Raw genomic sequence first — 20,535 nt, 5'->3', positions numbered from 1 at the left:
CGATTGTAATGGTGGTTTGTTCAAACCGACATGGATTTCACCCAAATGGTTTGGGGTCAGGACGGGTTATAGTCAGAACGAGTTTCGCTTAGGTTGTGTATTATTGCGCCGCAATATGCGGTCGTCCATCTTTTAGTTTTAAATAAAAAGCAATGAAGATTTTATGCACCCATACACAACCAAAAGCCCGATGCAAATAAGTATTATGGCAAATAGGGGTTTGTTGAACATAAACTAGGCCCGTATTTTTATCCGTGTCTAAAATATCAACCTAAAATACACACTTAAAACATGAAAACTATGTAACCGAAACACGACATGTTAACTCATTTATATCTAAAAACGTGTCAAATAAGTTGATGTGTTGGTGAGTAGTGTTCCTCTCTCTCTCTCTCTCTCTCTCTCTCATCTCCCTACCCAAAACACAGTGTCCACCACCACCAGATGTCCACTCAATCACCTTCATCTCCAGTCCACCCTAAACCCTAGCCCAATGGATCCCCGCCGTGCCACCCGCACCGTCATCGACCCCAAAGTCCGCCACGTCGGATTCTTCACCCCTTCCGTCCCCTCACCCCCCTCCGCCAACTCCCTCTCCCCCGTCATCATTCCTCCGCCACGTCACTCCTCCGATCGCTTATTATCTCCAGTTAACCGCTCCTCCGTCATTCCACCTGGCAGTTATAATCCCTCCGAGTTTGCCTCTCCCAATTTCTTCCAGGATAATAATAATAATAATAATAATAATAATAATAATAATAATAATAATAATAATATTAAGAATGCTCGCTCTCCGGGCCCACGCCGGACACGTGGACCTGGTGGGACCGGCAAGGTGGCGTCTTCCTTGCCCGCCGGTGGTTTTGAGCTGCCGCCGGAAGTCAAACCCAAGAGTTTGACCACCGTTTCGGTTGTTAGCAGCTTGCAACCTAATGTCACTGGTATGTAGTGTTGGATCTTAGCATTCTAGTACTTAATTAATATAATACTGCTTTTGTTGCTGCTACTGCTAGTGTTAAAGTTATTATTAGGATGATTTCAGCCCTAAATTATCTGTTAATCATAAGTAGATGTGCCCTATATGTTTGATGCAGAGAGTATTATTTTATTGAAATCGTTGCCGTTACTTTTATCGTGGCCTTGTGTACGTGGATCTTGGTGCGTAGCGTATCTGCTTAGAAGTTATTATACATAAATTCTCACTAATTAATTAATTAATGTTAAGGATTTGAATTTTGAATCATAATTAAATCCACTATTGCTGCATTTGTTTCATTGTGTGGTTGACTCTAGAAGGTGGAAGAAATGGATTTGATGACGATAGTATTTATGTTAAACCGTAAACGTCACTAGTTACTGCTTATGGTTTTCTTTTTTTGCTGTTCTGTTACTATATTCTTGCTTATGACGGTATTTGTATGACGTTTTGCTATGATCATTTTGGAGCAAATGCACCTTTTTATTGCCAATCAAATAAATTTATACCTCGGTTAAATCTGTTTACATATATTGAACCTTGTTTTATCTTTTGTTTGCCCACTTATGATAAGGTGACTTCTTTTTTCTTGTTGGCAGTCTAGTATTCTAGTGTATGTATAACAGTAGAAGATATGTTGTGTATCTAGGTTGTGACGTTAGTTTGAAGATTTGTTCGGAAACTGTTGCCACCATCGGTTTGACTTTAATTAGAATCATTTGTCATCGTCTTCATTTGACCAGTTTTGACCTACTAATTTCTCTCTCATCCATCATATTTGACCAGCATTAATTATTTATCTTTACACATTAAATGACTTGAATCGTGGGCTACTATGCCAATCAAACGCCTCCAAAGCTTATGTCTTTGAGCTCAAATTTCTCTAAACCCTAGATTCTTGGAAGTTGAATCTGCTATGGAACCGCGCCCTTTGCGTAGTGAAGCTTTTGTCCCAAAAGTTCGTCAAGTTGGGTTCTTTGCCTCTTCTGATGATTATCATTTCCACACAATTTCTTGTTTATCGTCATTCCAATTATCTCGGTCTCCTTTTAAGATCTACCCTACATGCGATGTGCCCTGCCCTTTTGGTTCTATGGATCTTGAATCCTCTGTTTTGGATGAGGCTCCATCACTTGAACTTAGAACTGGAAATTTTGTGTCGATGAAGTCTTCTATAAAAATGATCAATGGTATGAAGATCTGTGTGTTTGTACAATTTATATAAAGTTTAAAAGGTAATATAGTGATTATCAGATCCATTGAGATGGACAACGCGCAGGTAGTAAATTGATATTAGAACGTGCAGTTTTGGTAGTTTTTTGTAGAATATCCAAGTGAGAAATGTGTTTTTTGATATCTTATGCGTATATAGATGAATGAAGTTATTTTATGTGTTTAATCGACAACATATGTCATATCTTGTCACTCTTGTGAATATTTGACTTTCATTAAAGTTAAAAGTTTTGTTCTTTGTGGTCTGATTCATGACTAACATATACGTTCTCAGAAAAGGCTGGGGAACAATCCATTGAATCTCAAGATGGAGTCGGTGCTAACTCAAAGCAGCCATTGAAAGAGAAGACATCAAAGGCTGAAAGGCGGGCTCTTCAGGAAGCTCAACGGGCTGCAAAAGCTGCTGCAAAAGGTGAGTCCATTTTTTTTACTAATTTAATCACTTTTTGTCTAATTTAGCTTTTAAGGGATCAAGTTCTGTTTTACTTGTACTTCACAGTAATCAAAGATGTAGTGTGTGTGTGTGTCGGCTTGTTTATGAGTTGGAAAGAGAGGAAAGTAGAGGGTTATGTTTTAATCATTTTTCGTGTACTTCACAGTAATAAAATAGTTGAGTATTGCCACATTTGTAAGTTTAACATTTGGAAAAGATTCTTTGCTTTCTTTCGTAAAAAATTCTTTCAAAGTTTTAGATTATATTTGTTTTTTTCAAATATTTTCTGTCCATATGAAATCTGGTAGTATTGTGGATGATTTGGTTGAAAAAATAGTTCTTGGATTTCTATTCGGGGATATGTTCTATGATTATTTTTATCCAATCATTGCCATTGGTGTATACTTTCTGGTCTGACAAAAATATAGATGCATACTCTTCACAGTCTTGGTTTAAAAAAAATTGTGCATAACGCGTGTGCGGTGACGAAAAGTTGAAAACGCATCACTGCAGTTCATGCACCACGATTCCATAATGTGCAGGTGGTGCGCTCTAGTGTGGCGCATTGGTATTTGAACAAATTAGACTGTTGATTTTAGAATTTATATACAATCAATTAATGTTTATATATTGATTTTAGGATTATGACAGATTTTGTATAGTCTAAACCACTTGTTGTTTACTGTTTTAATACCTGTTTATTGTTTGTGATTTTTTACTTGATTACATAACAGCTAACAAGTGGAAGTATAAACAAATATAGGTACTTGCTGTTACTTTGTTTGAATAACCTGTTTTCTGTTTTTGAATCAACTGTTTATTGATAATATGCCTCATTATATAAATTATAAGTGTGTTTTTATGTTTAATCATGTTTAAATGTTAGATGTTTATAAGTGTGTTATATTAATATACTTATAATTGCAGGAGGAAATGGGATATCAAACGTGAAAACAGGAAAAGCCAACAGTGGTCAAAAGAAAGATACTGCATCTGTTGCAGCAGCTTCTGAGAAAAGGGTGGTTGACCATAAAGAAAAAGATAGAAAGAAAGACGTCCCTCATCCACGAATGCAGTTTGATGATGCAACTCGTGTTGAGAAAGCTAAAAAGCGTGCAATTGTAAAACAAACTGAGGTCAGGAACAGAGTTGAGCTTTTTAGGCATCTTCCTCAGTATGAACATGGAACAAAGCTTCCTGATCTTGAATATAAGTTTTTCCGCCTCAATTCCAATTCAGTTCATCCTGCTGTTTACAAGGTACTTTCTTCCAACGTCACTGTGTGACATTTATATCTATCTGTGTGTGCATATATATATATATGTGCATTGGGGAGAGTTGGACGCAGAACACATTTTTTTTTTGTGAGAAGATGGTTAAAATGCATTGTTTGTTCATCTCTTTTAACTTTCTAAAAGATGCATAGACAACATTTGTTTATTTATAGAGCCTACACATGTGTAGGCATATTTTCTACACATGCATACTGATAGGGTTTGATAGATTATGATTGTGGTTAATTGTGAATAGATAATACAATAAGGCGAACGAACAACCGAACGATAAGTATTAATGAAAATGTAAAGAAAGATTACAAGAGATTCCCGGGCCTAGCCCTCTCACTGCATACGCAGGAGCCATGGTACTACCATCTTAAACCTAAAACATACTCTCCTCTCCCTATTAGCTATTAATCCCTATTTATAGAAATATTAGTTGCACTTAACCCCTCCCAAAATAGACAAATGTTATTTAAACTAGAATTAGAGCATGATTCCTATCACATACATATGTGTAGGTACACTTTTAATAGTGAAAGAACATATGAACAAGTTAGTTTTAATGGTTTTTTATGCATATAAGATAAGACATTTGTGTGCCATTGATAGAAAATAGTTTTCGTTCTAACAAATAATTAAATTGTTGTGACAACAAAAGGAACAAAATTAAATCTGTTAACTTTTTTTTTATCAATGGTTCATATCTTTTAAATCTTTTACGTCTTACATGCAAATGTCTATGTTTGTAGATCATCATCATCATCATCATCATCATCATCGTACTCAGTATATCCCACCAATAGCAAAGCTATGGTAGGGTCTGAGGAGGGTAAGATGTAGACAGCCTTACCTCTACCCCATAAGGATAGAGAGGCTGCTTCCGGTGAGACCCCCGGCTCGATAGTAGTTTTGCATCAAGCCTTGGACATAAGGCACATAGCACTCAATCATCGGGACCGGCTGATCGGTGCATGTACCCTTGTCTTTCGGCTATCAACGCCACTACATGATGCCTGATTAACCGTCCGTCACTTTTAACGTTATTTTCACGAGATTAGTAAAATAACGTCAAAATTAGTGCAATTTCACTTTTGCCCACCCGAGGGTTCACACATATATACATCATATGTGCGCACCGCAAGCAGGGCTAGTCTATGTTTGTAGATAAAAACCATTAAACTAAGTTGTTCATATGTTTGTTTTTTTCTCCTTTTTAAACGTCTATCTAAACATGCGTAGAAAATATACCTACATTTGATTTACTCACGTGTAGGTTTTATAAATAAATGAATGTGTTTATTTTCTAGAATGTTAGAAGAGATGAATAACCATTACATTTCAACCATTTTCTTCTATTCTATATTTTTATATACATATACCTCACACGCACACATAGGGTTTTGATCTTTTTAGAACTCCAAAAAATTTAAGAACTCCTAAAAACCAATCATTTATTTATATTTATTTACAGATTTACGAGGGTAGTTTTGTCATTTATTATATGTAATTTTGTGATATGTAATCATGAAATTACATATAATAAATTACAAAACTACCCTCAAATAATACTGCATATATAAAATAAATAAATAAAAAAAAATGATTGATTACTAAGACTTTTAAAGCACTTAAATTATTTGAATGCTCTGAAATGATCTTGAGCCTATATATGTATATAAGTATATAAAATAATAAATAAATAAAATGATTGATTACTAAGACTTTTAAAGCACTTAAAACTATTTGAATGTTCTGAAATGATCTTGAGCCTATATATGTATATTTGTGTATGTCTATCAGTCTATGTTTATATGTGTTTATATAAAATGATTGGCCATTCTTAAATTATTTGAATGTTCTGAAATGATCTTGAGCCTATATATGTATATATGTATATGTATGTGTGTATCAGTATAAAATATACATGTTTATACTTTATATATATGTATATATGTGTTTATATTGTCTTCTCTGACTAATGGCCTTGGTGATTGATTTATTTTCATCAGGTTGGATTAAGATATTTGGCTGGTGATATATCAGGCGGGAATGCTCGTTGCATCGCTATGCTTCAAGCATTTCAGGAGTCCATTATGGAGTACTCAGCACCACCTGAGAAGGCTCTCACCAGGGACCTAACTGCAAAAATTAATAGTTACATCTCATTTTTAATTGAATGTCGACCCCTTTCAATCAGCATGGGGAATGCAATCAAATTTGTTAAAACCCAAATCACCAACCTTCCTTTAACCCTATCTGAGTCGGAAGCAAAAACAAACCTTTTATCTGAAATCAATCGTTTCATAAACGAAAAAATATTATTAGCCGACAAGGTGATAGTAAGGCATGCTGTGACCAAAGTCAGAGACGGCGACGTCCTTTTGACATACGGCTCGTCATCTGCGGTCGAGATGATATTTCTGCACGCCCACGAGCTCGGAAAACAGTTCCGTGTGGTTATTGTGGATTCACGCCCGAAACTTGAAGGTCGTTTATTACTTAGAAGGCTTGTGGGAAAGGGTATTAACTGCACGTATGTTCACATAAACGCCACTTCTTATATTATGCACGAAGTCACTCGGGTTTTCCTGGGTGCTTCATCGATTTTGGCAAATGGAACAGTTTATTCTAGAGTCGGGACCGCTTGTGTTGCTATGGTCGCTAATGCTTGTGGTGTGCCCGTTATTGTATGCTGTGAAGCTTATAAGTTTCATGAACGGGTTCAGCTCGATTCAATTTGCTGTAACGAACTCGGTATGCTTCTTATAATTGTTTTCTTTGTGACTTTGAGCCATAAAATGTTAGTGATTATAATTTCATGTAATAAACGCAGGTGACCCGGATGCGATTTCTAAAGTTCGTGGACGGGAGGAGGTTAACCATTTGAAAGACATTGCAGATAATGAAAACTTGCAACTTCTTAATTTAACGTAAGCTCTATGCGTTAATTAAACTTATGTTTTTCTCTAATACGAGAAGATGATGATGATGCTTATAATGGTCATGATGAAACAGGTATGATGTGACGCCTTCAGATTATGTTTCAATGATTATAACGGATTATGGCATGGTGAGTTAGCAAATGATTTTTATTAAAAAAATAGTTTTTAGTGATTATTATTATTATTATTATTATTATTATTATTATGTGGCAAAATAAGAAAGCATATTAATTTTTCAATGGTATTAACTGTTATTTGTTTTAGTGATTAACCTGAGTTGATGTTTTTTCAGATACCTCCAACAAGTGTCCCTGTTATCGTACGGGAATTTCGCAAGGAGCAAATATGGAGCGGTTGAGGTTTGAGTTTTGGAATTATGATGTTTTTTATGTTTTGTTTTTTTGCGATTGAGACAACCAACTGCGTGAAGAGTGCGATATTCTGCCTCTCCGAGCTTTTTGAGCCTCTTGGATCGTTCCTTTCAGACTCCTCTTTACTTGGAACTTATATTGTACTCATTTTTGTTGTGGTTGGGATTTTGGAGGAGTATTTAGTGCAACCTTTTCTGGTTAATGTTGTGTTTACTTTTGGATCATAATTTTGCATCAGTTGGCATATGGTTGTGATATGGGTGTATACATGCGTTACCGTATAGTCATATTCGTATATAGGTAACCAAAGTTTTTTGGGTTGGGTAACTGGTTCAGTGTGTAATCTGAAATGACAAAAAATATTCTTGCTCGTGAAAAACCACCAATGATATTTGCTGGGTGATGTTTTGATGGGAATGACAAGACAGTTCACTTGGTAAAGCTTTTCGTAAATTATTTAACGAACTATTAGTTATTGTGTTTATCGACCTTTTAAATAAACAACCATTTATAAGTATTTTCAAGTGTCCCATTTGAAATTCATTAGACCGAGTCTGGTACAGCTATTCATCTTTGTGCATCTTACGTCACGTGATGTTCTGTTAGCTTTTCAAAAACAAGTATAGTCAAAACTCTTCTAAAAGCTATGTGGCAATACTCAACTATTTTTTTTTATTTTGCATTTACAATTTTTTTTAATAAAAAATAAACAAATAATATTTCACTAAATAAAAATATTATATTTTACTAAGATAAAAAGTTAAAAACCATAAAACTATTACACTACATGCTATAGATATTTTAATGAGCTAACTTACTCAAAATATTAACTCGAGAGTAAGAAGTTAAATATTTAAACAAGTTGTCTACACGATACCCACTTATTTACCCTTTTGCCCTTGTAACCCTAACTATATATCATGAAGTTAAAAGAGCAAGCTCCATGTAGCTTGTTAACACCTAACAAGCTAAAATTTAAGCTCAACTTCAACAAACATCAAGCTAGCTAATTAAAATAAATAAATTTTAATATTTGATTTTTTTTAAATCCAACTAATATTAAGTGTACTAGTTGGCTTATTGAATATATTATATGGAGCTTTAACAATCATATATATAAAAATAAATTTATAATCATTATACTTTTGTTTCTTTAAACGGGTCAAATGGGCAAGCTTACCTTGGCTTTAGCTCGACTCGTTTAAAAAGGGATCCAACTTGAATCGGCTTGTTTTCTAGCCCTCTTTTATTTTAAATTTTTTATTTTTTGTGAATGAGCTTTTTAAACCACCCTAGCGCGCACACATGCATTAACTTATGTAAATAAAAACAAACATCTTAGTAGTACTGAAATATCAAGATCTTAGCCGATCTTCCAAATTATTTTACATTCACAAAAACCAAACCACCTACATAACAAAAACTAGACACTAGTTCCATTCATAACATCAACTAAAATTGGCTCATGATCAGGAAATAACACAGGATCAATAATCGGAGATGTAGAAAAATGCTTCACATCACAATAACCGCGTAGCACATTACTTTCCTTAACCGGGATACCAAGAAAATTCAACAGATTCACCCAACATTCATGCGTTATGAACTTTATTGCTTCACAGCAAGTAGCCCCGATATCCATAGTGCCATTGTTGAAGTAAGCAGCTATTTCATTGCTACAAGATCTCACATCATATAAAGCGGTCCAACAGTCACCGATCACCGTACCATTATTCGTGTTGTTTGTTCCACTGCCACCGAATGGAACAAATAAGTTCCTTGATGAGCCGGTGTACGCCAAGATGAAGCATGTGGTTAAGGTGATCAATGGTGTTATTATGTGACGGTAGGATGACATTGCTATGAATGAAATGAAATGAAAGGTGTAGTGTAGAAAATATTAGGAATGGTGAAGGTTTATATAAACGTTGAGGGGTCGTTTGGATATATAAAACGGATGAAATCATGAAGATGAAGGTTAAGGGGCTGACTTAATTATACATTTTTGTTAATCAATTATGCATTTATGCTTAACTTTAGTGATTTTTGTCATTTTTGTCTTATTTAAATATTAAGTTAATTAAACTCTTACGAATCATAAAATAATATAGTAAATATTTGGAGCACTAAGGTAATTTTTTTTTCTATAAGAAGTCTTTGGTGCAGTGATATTAAGGCATCAGATAATAGTTGTTATCAGAGTGGTAATGAGGGTTCAAGTCTTATGGCGAACAATAACATGTAGTTTTAAAAGTATGGTTAGAGAATATGAGTTAACCATTATATGAAGGGTAAAAAAAAGAAGCTAACAACGTTTTAATGAAATTTAAACATTGATTTAGTATAATAACTTCATATGATTATCTAAACTCCAACAAGTACCGATTAATCAACTATGGTCAAGTCAAACCACTAGGGATACAAACAAGCCAAGCCCGAGCCTTAAGGTACTTGAGCTTGGCTCATTGGGCTTTTCACAAGCTCAAACCCGGCTCGTATACAAAAGTTGAAGCTTAAGACGCATCGACTCGGCTCGAGATAATTTAAGGAAAGTCTTAAACGAGCCAAGGCTCAGCTTGAGCTCATCGGTGTCGTGTGAAATTAAGTCCAAAATAGTTTAAAATGTTAAATACATAAGGTTTGCTTATGCTCGACAAGCCTAAACGATCTTCTCATACAAGGCTTGAACTCGGGCTCAATAAATAAACGAGCTTTATTTAAGGCCCAGACTTGAAAAGCCTCAACTTGTTTCAAGTTTTTATCAATCCGATCTCAAATAGCTCGTGAGAGGCTCAACTCGTTTTTTTTAACAACACAAACACCCTAAAATCTACCCCAAAAGCCCACCTATTGCTTAGGTGCACATTGATATAATTTAAACTTGCTCTCTTTAGAACCCGGAACCCTTTGTGGGATTCGAGCCTTGCTGATTTAGTGAAAATAAACACCTAATGTCACTAGACAAAATAGGTACTCTCTAGCTCTATTTTCTATCTAAATTGACCAAGTCAACTAAATAGATATTCAATTATTTCAAGATCTTACTTAGGGGCTGTTTGATAGCCTCTTAATGGTCATTAAAAGGCTACCTCTTAATAGCTCATAAGCCATAACCTTTTAATGGTTAAGAGACAGCCTTAAATCTGAATGGTTACGAGGTTATCTCTTAATGGTTGGTTACCTCTTAACCATTCAGACTTAAGACTACCTATTAACAATTAAATTAAAAGGTTATAAACCATTAAGAGCCTACCAATTTGTCTAGTGACATAAGGTGTTCATTTTCATTTGTTAAATTGTCATCAGGGTATAATTCTCGAAAAAAAAACGTCATGTCTTAACATCACAGGAATGTAACTTACATCACAATAATAAATTATTTCGCATAACCATGTATTTCAACAATATTCCTTCCCAGTTCCCATTTAACATTTTTACATAAATATCAAGTATACTTTGTGGATCATTTCAATAGACCTGCAAAATTAGGCTACCTGATCAAGCCACTGCACATAAATACCATACGCTACTGTCAGAGGTAGCCCTTTTAAAGTATAATATATTTCCCGAGTACCACTACTACTGCTTGCGGTCTCCACCACGTTGGGCGGTCCCACAAGACGAGCCAACATCTCCACAAAACTGCTTCTGTAAATGTTCCAAAGTTGCCGCATATTGCATTGAAGTTGTCCTACCCATCTTCTGTGCACCAGCTTCTGACATCACGGGATTCGGTTGTTGAACATTCTCGACTGGTGGGAGGTTTAGCATGGTGTGGTGAGTCGCTGGTGTTATGTGGTGGTTAGTGGTGGTAGAAGACAGTTGGCCCTGGTGGAACTGTTGCTGATTCATGTTATCTGTGGATGCATCAGATGGGATACAATAATATGAAGGCATGGGACCCATTGTTGATAAATTGGATACGGGTTGAACCATTGGGTTAAAGCCCGTAATTCTTTTCACACTTTCCTCAGCCATCTTCACCTGCATATATGTTTGATAAAACTCAGGATTCTACCGCAAGGAGATTGTTGACCCAAATCTTTGACCCGTGTGCATGAAGTGTAAACGAGCCAAGATGCACATTAGCTACTCAGGATTAGCTTGGTAAAAGCTCAAATCAAGCTTATACGGGCTCTAGCTCGAACTCAGGACTAAAATGGGGTTCATTTAATAAACAAGCTTGAGTCTGACCTTCGTACACTAAGCCTACTTAGACTCGTGAGCCAATTCTTTATATACATATATAAATTTTACTTCTATAATATAATATATAATTACATAATAATAATAATTATTAGTACTTACATAAATATAACAAAAACCAAATAAAATATACTATATTATATAGTAGATACAGTAGTGTGAACAAGCGTGTTGCTTGTGACTCGAGATTGGCTCACAAATACGTCAATACGAGCCCGAGCCTGAGCTTCACATACCAAACTTGACTAACCAACGTCGCTCACGGTAAACGAGCAAAGTTATTTATAAGAATAAATTAATTTATATTTTGCATAATAAATATACAGTTGCATACTTACATGATAAATATTATTATATATGAAGACATGATAAAAAAATCTACATGATGCATATTTTATTATATGTTCCAAATTATAATTACAATTATAACACACACACACACACACACATATATATATATATATGCATGTATATGCAATTAATGAGGAAAAATTTTGGATATCGGTCAAGGAACGATACATGATATATCGTTTTTTGTAGTGAGATATCGGTTATATATATATATATATAAACTTAACACGCTAAAACATTCATAATATTAATAGTAACATCAAATGTGTCGATAATTAAGATTTAAGACATGATCTAAAATCTAAATATCTAATCATTAGACAGGTTTGGGATGTGTTTTGGGCCAACAGATCGGCTTGGAATGTGTTTGGGCCAACAATTATTAATGTGGACTGCAGTTGAGGTATTAAACTAATAAAAATGGGCCAAACCGATATCTCGGCGATATCACCGATGTTTGTGACTCAAAAATATCGCCGATATATAGGTAAATATCACCGATATTCTCAGTGCCGATACAAAAACCGATATCTTTTACCGATACGCTAGCCCACGAGCGATAATCGATATATCGGCCGATTAAACTACATAGAATTATATTCATAATTAATTATGGAAACGTATAAGCAAATTAAATAAATATTTTATAAACGTACATAAACGAGCCAAGCTTGAGCTCTTTTAGATTTAAATGATTTGAACTCGAGCTTGAGGCAAGCTCAGGCTTGGCTTGCATACACCCCTAGTTATATACTTATATATAAATTGCAACTATAATCATATCTAAAAAATTAACTAGAGAAATACATGAATAATAATAAATGAGCCGAGCCCAAACGAGTTCAAGCTTGAGTGATTATTCATGAGCTGAGCTTTAGCTTTAGAAATAGAGCTTGAAATTAACCGAGCTTGAGCTTTAGCTGACTCTCTTAAGTTAAACGTTAACAAGCTGAGCTCAAGCTCATGTGAACTCAAGTTTGGCACAGCTCGTTTACATCCCTACTTGTGCACTAAGGTTCTTATCAGGAAACAAATATTATCGAAAATGAAAAAAAAAGGGGGGGGGGACAAGAAGCACTACTGACCTTTGCTCGCATAGTTTCAACATCAGCTTTCAGCACTCTATTATCAACAGCAGCTTCATTATACTTTTGGTTTATGTCAGAAAGACGCTTCAGTAATGTAGAATTTTCAAGCCTCGATTTAGAAGCCTAAAAAAGTATATAAAATGTAATCTCATTTAACCTTTAGTCTAGTTTTATTGTAAAAAAAAACATTTAAGAAGCAGACCTGTGTCTCAAGCTCAGTCAAATGGTCCTGCTTTCTTCTTCTTGAACGTCTAGCAGATTCCCTATTCGATATCATTCTAAAAAAACAAAACCATAATTATTTTATTAACAGACAAAAAGAAAATGTTACCAGCTTAACCCGGCCTGTTTTAACTTACACCCAGTCTGCCTGACCCAGCTTACCTTCGAACGCGTTTTACATCTGTAGGGTCTGCATTCTGAGTTGTTTCTGTATCTCCATCAAGCTCATCATCATCTGATAGTTCTCGTGATGATCCACTTGTAGCTAATTTCACTGAGATTACAGTGTTATTTTGTATAACAGGCAATGAAGGGATTCCAACAGGTCCATCTCCAACCCCTAATATTATCAACCCAATGCAAACAAACTAACACTTTCAGCTCATAAACTCAACAAAAATAAAAAAGAAAGAAAAAAAGTTACACAAACAAGTTATACGGCAATTGCGAAACTAGTTGACTCAATTGTTGTTTGGCACCAGCAAAGGGTCCCAATCAAGAATAAAATAGGCTACTTAATGACCTAGTTAGGTTTATTAGGTTTCTTGTTAGCTAACGTAGAGTTAACACTATTAATAGAGAATACCAGGTTAGGTTTTCTCAATAGACGTTTGTGTGTGTTTTTTGTTTTGGCGAGTTATATCAACTCGTTCTTGAAAACTAATAAATAGCTAGTCTTGTATGATTGGATTTTGTGGTCAATTTGTAATAGCGTGTTAAAAATATATGTTTGATAAACAACAACATTACAAATATTAGATTAGATTGGTAGTATTAGCCAGGGTTTAACAAGTTAAAAAAGAAGTAACCTTTAGAAGGAGGTTTTGATCCATTGTCCTGTTGAGTTCTTTCAGCAGAAGATTCCTAATGCATTAATTAATTAATTAAAACAGATCTTAACAAATAATAATAAAATATAAATAATATAAGCAAACCCTAGTTAAAGCAACAGCTGCACGGGCGAGATTAAGATGAGTCTTGAGGTATCTCTGGTATTCTTCAGAATCAATCGGAACACTGGGAGTCGTATTAGTAATTGACTGATTGTGATTGTTTGGTATAGACGAAGAAGATTCTGATTGGTGTTGGAGGAAGCATTGGAACTGCCACTCGGACATGCTCCGATTCATGGTTGACTTTTTAGTTGATGAAATTGAAATGGAAGAGGATGATTTGTCATCGGCTGCGGGAGTCACTCGGAGATGGTGACCAAAAGTCATCGTCCACTGAAAACATCCCACGATTCCTTTCTCTCGATCGATACGATTCGTACGTTTTTTTTTCTTTTTAATATATCATCAGCAGGGGAAATGTTTTTTTTTAAGTTTTTTATTTATTATTTAAAAGATCAATTCCACGTCATTCGACTTATATCCTTCTTTCAATTAAAAAACACCCGTTTGAAATTCAAGAAAACACTTAACAACTTTAAGTGTTCTGTAACGAAGGTCCGTTGAGTGAAAAATAGTCGAAATATTGGACATTGGTAGATATTTTTAAAGATATGATTATTAGTGGCCAAAACACAAAATATAAGATTATTTATTTTTAATTTGCCTATAAATATAAATGTGTTGTATTTGATTCTAAGGTCAAGGTATTTCAAGCCCAAATATGTTTAAACCCAATTAAAGTTTTCTGTAAAATCTGATGGAACATGAATGTAGTTTTGTAATTTTACAATTTGTTAAATAATTAAACTAAAAAATAAACGTATATATAACACTCTCTCTCTTCTTTCTCGCTCTACTCCTTTCTCTCCCTCTGCTCTAATCATCTGCTTCACACACTTCATTTTATCTTCATTAACTCACCAGCAATTTCAACTAGAAATCATGCCCTATATACGGTCAAATAATGCATGACACCACCAGAAATAAGCAGATCAACTCTTCGACCACTGCCTCTTCTTCTATAACCGCCGTCGATCTCCGCTTCTTCTTTCGTGACCTCCGCTTCTCTCTGCATCTTATTCTGACCACCGCTTACACACCACTCCGGCCACCGTTTCCACCAAATCTGAATCCGGGCATACCGGATCTGAAATTCTGAGCCAACCCACCATCAAACTGACCATAAAATCCGTTTCTTCATCTCCTCTCTTCCCGCTTTAGATCACCAGGTCACCTCTTCATCAATTTCAGCTATCAATCATGCTGCTAGTGTTCAACGGAAGTTGATTGGGCTGTTGCTCAAACAAAAATTGTTGTATTTTGGTCAAATTTATGGACTAAGGTACCGATGTGGTTTAGGGCGTCTGATTTTACAACGCTTTTGTTAGCCCCATCTTTTTTCAGGTGCCAATATCGTTTCAGGTCCGGGTTTCAGGTTGTGTGGATCGGTGGTGGTGGCGGTGCCGAAAAAACAAGGGGGCATTAAATAGCAAGTTGTGTGAGAGAGAGAGAGATAGAGGAGTAGGGGATTTGCTATAGCATTCTCATTCAATTTTCCGTCTTCATCTCTATAATTGCACATCTCTATAATTGCACTAAAAACACCACCTTTTTTCTCTCATTTTCAATTAAATAATATTTTTTTATACTTTTATTATTACCTTTTCTCTCTTATTTACTCACAACCACTTTCAAAAAATTAAAAAATTATAAAGATGAACAGTGTGCTTCTCTAAATTTAACCATGAACAGTAACATTTTTTCTTTCCTTTTTTCACAATCATTTTTAACCATCTCTAAAAAAATGGAAAACCGCCTCACATAATTTAGAGAATCCACTGAGAATGCTCTTATGGTGCCGAAAAACGAGGGGTCGCCAGATATTAGGTGAAGTATGATGGTGGTTGGTGAAGTACAGTTGAATATACCGCTATAGTGGATTAGTGATTCAAAAAGATAATATTCAATAATTAATTAATTAAGTTAGTATTGTGTTTATTAAAAATACAATTCATTTACCCTTAAAATTTTCTTTTAAATAAAATGAAGAAATGACTGATATATCCTCATGCATTTTTCACATGATGAGATTTAACAAAAAAGTATAACTGTGTTAGAGCAAAAAGACTTAACATGAAAGGGATTTGAAACATGTGATATGTTTTCTGTTATTTCTTTTGTTAAAGGACATTCATTGAAAAAACGATCAAACATAAATGATGTCTTTTGTTATTTTATCTTGCTTATATTGTTTTGAGCTATTTTTAGCCAGACCTTAATTTACTGTTAACCGACCCATAACCGACATGCCATAAACTTCGAAATTGATTAACCCAAACCGCCTTAACCGACCAGTTATTGTTATCTGCTAACCAACATCTAAGTTATGGTTGTAGTTTTGAACTATAGCCAATTTAAATCGACCCATTTACACCCCTACTTTTTTTTCCTGTCACTCCGCTATAGGTATTATGTTTTGCTTTTCACTCCACACAAAATACTTTAATTTCAATTGGACTTTAAGCTACGTATACTTGTCTTGTGGACCTTAAATCTAAACAATTTTTTTTATTTTTTTTATTAAAAAAGTCACTTAGTAACATTAATATAGTAACATTGAAATCTACGGCTAAGATGTCGTGGGTGAAAACCTCAATGCATGGCCCGTGAAGCTACGACTAAGATACCATTTTTGAGTTATGCTACACTTTTTCCCAGTTATGACTTATGAGATTCATTAAAACTTCAATTTTGTCCCGATTCATCCGGTTTTATATGTATCCATTAGCAAACATTATACTAAAATTGATTAGTGTAAGATTATCATGTTTGAGTTGAAGTTAAAAGCTCTTGCAACTGATGGGGTATGTAGAAAACTAAAGGGGAGGGACAAGGGATGGATAGGTTTTCTTAAATTTTAACTTGTTTTAAGAATGCTAATGACTTTGTTAAACTCTTTTTACAACAATAATAGTGGATGTAATACGTAAAGGGTTTAAGGGATAGAGATAGCACAACCGATTTACAATGGTTCAAATGAATGTTCACTAATACACTCTAAGCATTTACTTGATCGAGAGTTTTCTTCACTAGACGTCTCCCTAAATTGTAGCGATCAACAATTACACATTTTACTCTTTAAAAGAAGTGATCATCTTTGTCAACAAGCTATATCAAGATCACGCATTACAATTCTTTAGTGGTTCACCATGTCAAGACAGTGTAATCTCTTCAACAATAATAACTCTATATTAAGATAGAGCTTCCCAACTCAAATACAATAACACTCTATGAAACTTGCAATTCTGCCCATAACCTAACACACATCTTTAACATATGCAAACTAGAACTACAAGTTCCTTAACATATTGTTAGGCGCATATAATTAAGACACGACCCGCTAATTTGTTCACGCCGAGGAGACGTGGAGTGGGCGACGGGACTCCATCCATGAACCCGTTCACTTGTATATTAAGAGACTAGAAATGATAATCTTTCCAAGTTATATGGGGCAAGAGGTAAGAAAGTACAAATTGATGGGTTAAATGTGAAAAACCGCATAGGTAGGAATAGGAATAGGAATAGGATGATGATATTTATTTATTTTTTATTATTATTATTATTATTATTATTATTATTATTATTATTATTTTGTGAGGTGTGGTGAAGTGTGGTCAGCATTCATGGCGATTGCAGCTCTTCCTCTCTTGCACCCAAAGCTATCAGCACCTATTCAACTTCCGTCTAAAGGTTTCTTTTTCTGTCATTTCATTCAACTAGGGTTTAATTTAATTTAAGATCGTATATTCATGAATGATTTGATTTAAACTGAAAGCCTGGTTACATCTTGCAATTTGTGTGATTTGGAATTGGTAATATCACTTAGTTTTGGCTCACCTTTATCTTAAGTTTCTTGGGTTCATTTTGTACATGTGAAATTGAACTCACCAGTATCAAGATTAGTAATAGATTGATAACGCATATAGGGTAGAGTAGTATTTTTATCTACTCTTTTATCAGAGTGGATTGACTGACTGACTGTCTGTTGTTATTGGTGACTGATTTTTTCATAATTTCTAATTATGGAACTTTATATAGCAAGTGTTTAGGAATTAAGCAAAATAGAAAAAGAGGATTTGCTTTGGAAATAAGGGAGATTTAGACTTGGCTAATAATGTTATTATATGTGGCTTAAATGCTCTTTGTATCCTGTAAGTCTCTAACTGTCTTGTACAAGTTGAAAATTTGAAAGTTTTGGTAATAGATCAGTAACAAAACCTCTACCTTACCTGCAAAGGTTGACACTCTTGAGTTCCATATTCATTGTTCAGTTGATATAACAAAAAGAAACATTATTGAAACTCTTTTAAAAACTATTGCCACTGCTTTAGTATACTAGAACTTCATTTCAGTAATTCTTTTTAATCCATGTTTAAACACAAGTGTGCATACACGCAAAGTTTTATTAGATATGGAATATGCTTGTTATGTTAGGTTTCATTCTCGTTTTGGCTACTGCAGTCTAAAACAATTTTAATTGTCCTTCATTTCTTCTACATGCAGAAAGAGTTCGTTTTTATAAGTTTTCAACAACCAGAAATCCTGCTTATTCAACAAAAGAATGTCATGGATTCATATCAAAGAAGACGATATCCATAGCTCCCAGATGCAGCAATTCCTCAAGCTCTGATGGGCCCACGGAAGAGTCATCTAACAAAACCAAGGCAAGTTACACTCTTCCTTTAGTTACCTCGTGCATATACATCTTAATAACTTTGTCATTCTTTACTTCTTTTATGTTGTATATTTCTGTATTGCGTTTTATGAGCTCGTTTATGGCTTGATGCTTGCAGGTTCCATTTGGGTATAATCGAAAAGATGTTATACTTATTGGACTTGGAGTTACATTTCTCGGCATTGGTCTAAAAAGTGGATTAGAGGTATCCCTTTTAGCAGTTTTGAAAGCGAACATTTTAGTGGTTGCATTATTTTTGTAATATGAGTATTAAATATAAACAAGAAGCTTGTGTTCTAATTGAGTTGTTGACATGATGTATGTGTTGATGTTTCGCAGTATCTTGGAGTTGATCCTCTACAAGCTGGGAATGTGGTCCAGTTAGTGTTGGTGTTAGGCCTTACAGTTGGATGGATTTCAACTTATATTTTCCGTGTCTCAAACAAGGAAATGACATATGCGCAACAGTTACGTGACTATGAAATGAAAGTTATGGAGGTTTGATTTCTGTTTTCCAATAGTAACTAGTAAATGCTTCATTTTATTATAACGTTATTTGAGCTTTTATGTTTCATTTGTACATGGAAAACTAACAACTTTTGATAAGTAATGTATAAAATAGAGATACAGCTTTTCATTATCTTTACATAATGATATATGAGAGCTATTTTCATTGATTTCTGTTATTGGTGTTATGTAATTTGAAGTTTGTGTAATTATGTTTTGAATGCAGAAACGGTTGGAGGGTCTTAGTGAAGCAGAACTAGAAGCGTTGCTTGAACAAGTTGAGGAAGAAAAGCGTATAGCGAGCAGTGATTAGTTAAGTGCGATTTGTGCTATCCTTGTCGGGTACTACCATAGTTTAGTAAATCATGATTACACAATCAAAATGTTATATACGACAACGTGCCTGCAAACTATCTTTATGCTGTCAATGACTATTAAAATTTTATTTATATATAAAATAAGTGTAGATACTTTTTCAGAAAGATAATATAAATGTAGACAAAGAAGTGAAAAGTAGAGCATCGTCTTATGTTTAGGGGCTTCTTGAAGCCAGCTATGCAGGTTAGTTTTGAATTACTTTTGATTGGACATGCATATAGCCTTCTGACAGATGACTAAGCTTGACAAAACAACTGGGGCGGTTCAGGTGACAGGCCAAAACGGGTTCAGGTTAAAACGTGCCTTTTTAAAAATATCAATTTGGTGCAAATCAAAACAGCTTGTGACCAAAGTCGACTTTGGTTTAACTAGGTCCACATCGTTATTTTAAAAGGTGAACAAAGAAACTTATATGGTGTTAAAATCTGTTATGTACATTAAAAAAAATGATTATGAATATTATTAATTTAAATTGTTAGTAGTTTGTGCTCGTTTGGTAAACGTAACACAAAGATGAGTTGAAAACAAGCTCGTTTGGTAAACGAGTTGTAATCACATAGTAAACGGATAATATTCAATTTAATGCTAAGTTTAAAGGATTGAGTATTTAATACTAATTTTAAAAGGGATTCCAATGGTGAGCAGAGGCACCATTGGATTGCTTGGGACAACATTTGTCAATCCATGAAGGAGGGTGGGTTGGTAATTAGACAGGAGATTTGCATGCCAAACTTTGAACGTTTAACTTTCAACCAAATGCACGTTACTGTACCGCCGCACAAAACTAGTATTTTTTTAAGCATACAAGTTAAGTTATTTAAACTTAACTCAGGCAAGCGTTTGATAGAAAATCCAATCCCGACTTTGCTTGGGACTGTGTGGCATCAGGTGACACATGTCTGACTACCCATAGTTGCTTA

At 34.6% G+C, this 20,535-nt stretch overlaps 2 protein-coding genes and 2 pseudogenes across 3 annotated transcripts; 2 read left to right on the top strand and 2 right to left on the bottom strand.

Moving 5' to 3' along the window:
* The first annotated feature begins 493 nt into the window (after positions 1-493).
* LOC143534394 (uncharacterized) lies at positions 494-7,342 on the top strand. The gene is made up of 7 exons (XM_077028896.1): positions 494-941; positions 2,484-2,621; positions 3,570-3,901; positions 5,932-6,676; positions 6,756-6,852; positions 6,938-6,992; positions 7,157-7,342. Exons 1-7 carry the CDS (start codon positions 494-496, stop codon positions 7,220-7,222), a joined length of 1,881 nt encoding a protein of 626 aa, XP_076885011.1. The 3' UTR covers positions 7,223-7,342.
* A 3,472-nt stretch (positions 7,343-10,814) lies between these two features.
* On the bottom strand, positions 10,815-13,536 carry LOC143534407 (light-inducible protein CPRF2 pseudogene; annotated as a pseudogene). Its single transcript, XR_013135546.1, has 4 exons — positions 13,265-13,536; positions 13,083-13,158; positions 12,878-13,003; positions 10,815-11,219 (listed from the first exon to the last, which is right to left on the bottom strand). The product of XR_013135546.1 is annotated as a light-inducible protein CPRF2 pseudogene (transcript).
* Positions 13,261-14,322, bottom strand: LOC143534406 (light-inducible protein CPRF2 pseudogene; annotated as a pseudogene).
* Positions 14,323-17,678: 3,356 nt separating this feature from the next.
* Positions 17,679-19,689, top strand: LOC143534404 (uncharacterized). Its single transcript, XM_077028906.1, has 5 exons — positions 17,679-17,745; positions 18,550-18,719; positions 18,849-18,935; positions 19,070-19,228; positions 19,464-19,689. Exons 1-5 carry the CDS (start codon positions 17,679-17,681, stop codon positions 19,548-19,550), a joined length of 570 nt encoding a protein of 189 aa, XP_076885021.1. The 3' UTR covers positions 19,551-19,689.
* The last annotated feature ends 846 nt before the right edge of the window (positions 19,690-20,535 follow it).

Source organism: Bidens hawaiensis, unplaced genomic scaffold (genome assembly GCF_021521415.1).
Source record: "Bidens hawaiensis isolate Kalapana, Puna unplaced genomic scaffold, B.hawaiensis_p1.1 tig00010163_1, whole genome shotgun sequence".
In the NCBI taxonomy this organism is placed as follows: Eukaryota; Viridiplantae; Streptophyta; class Magnoliopsida; order Asterales; family Asteraceae; genus Bidens; species Bidens hawaiensis.
Note: the sequence above shows the minus strand (reverse complement) of the source record. Positions and strands in the feature narration are given on the sequence as shown.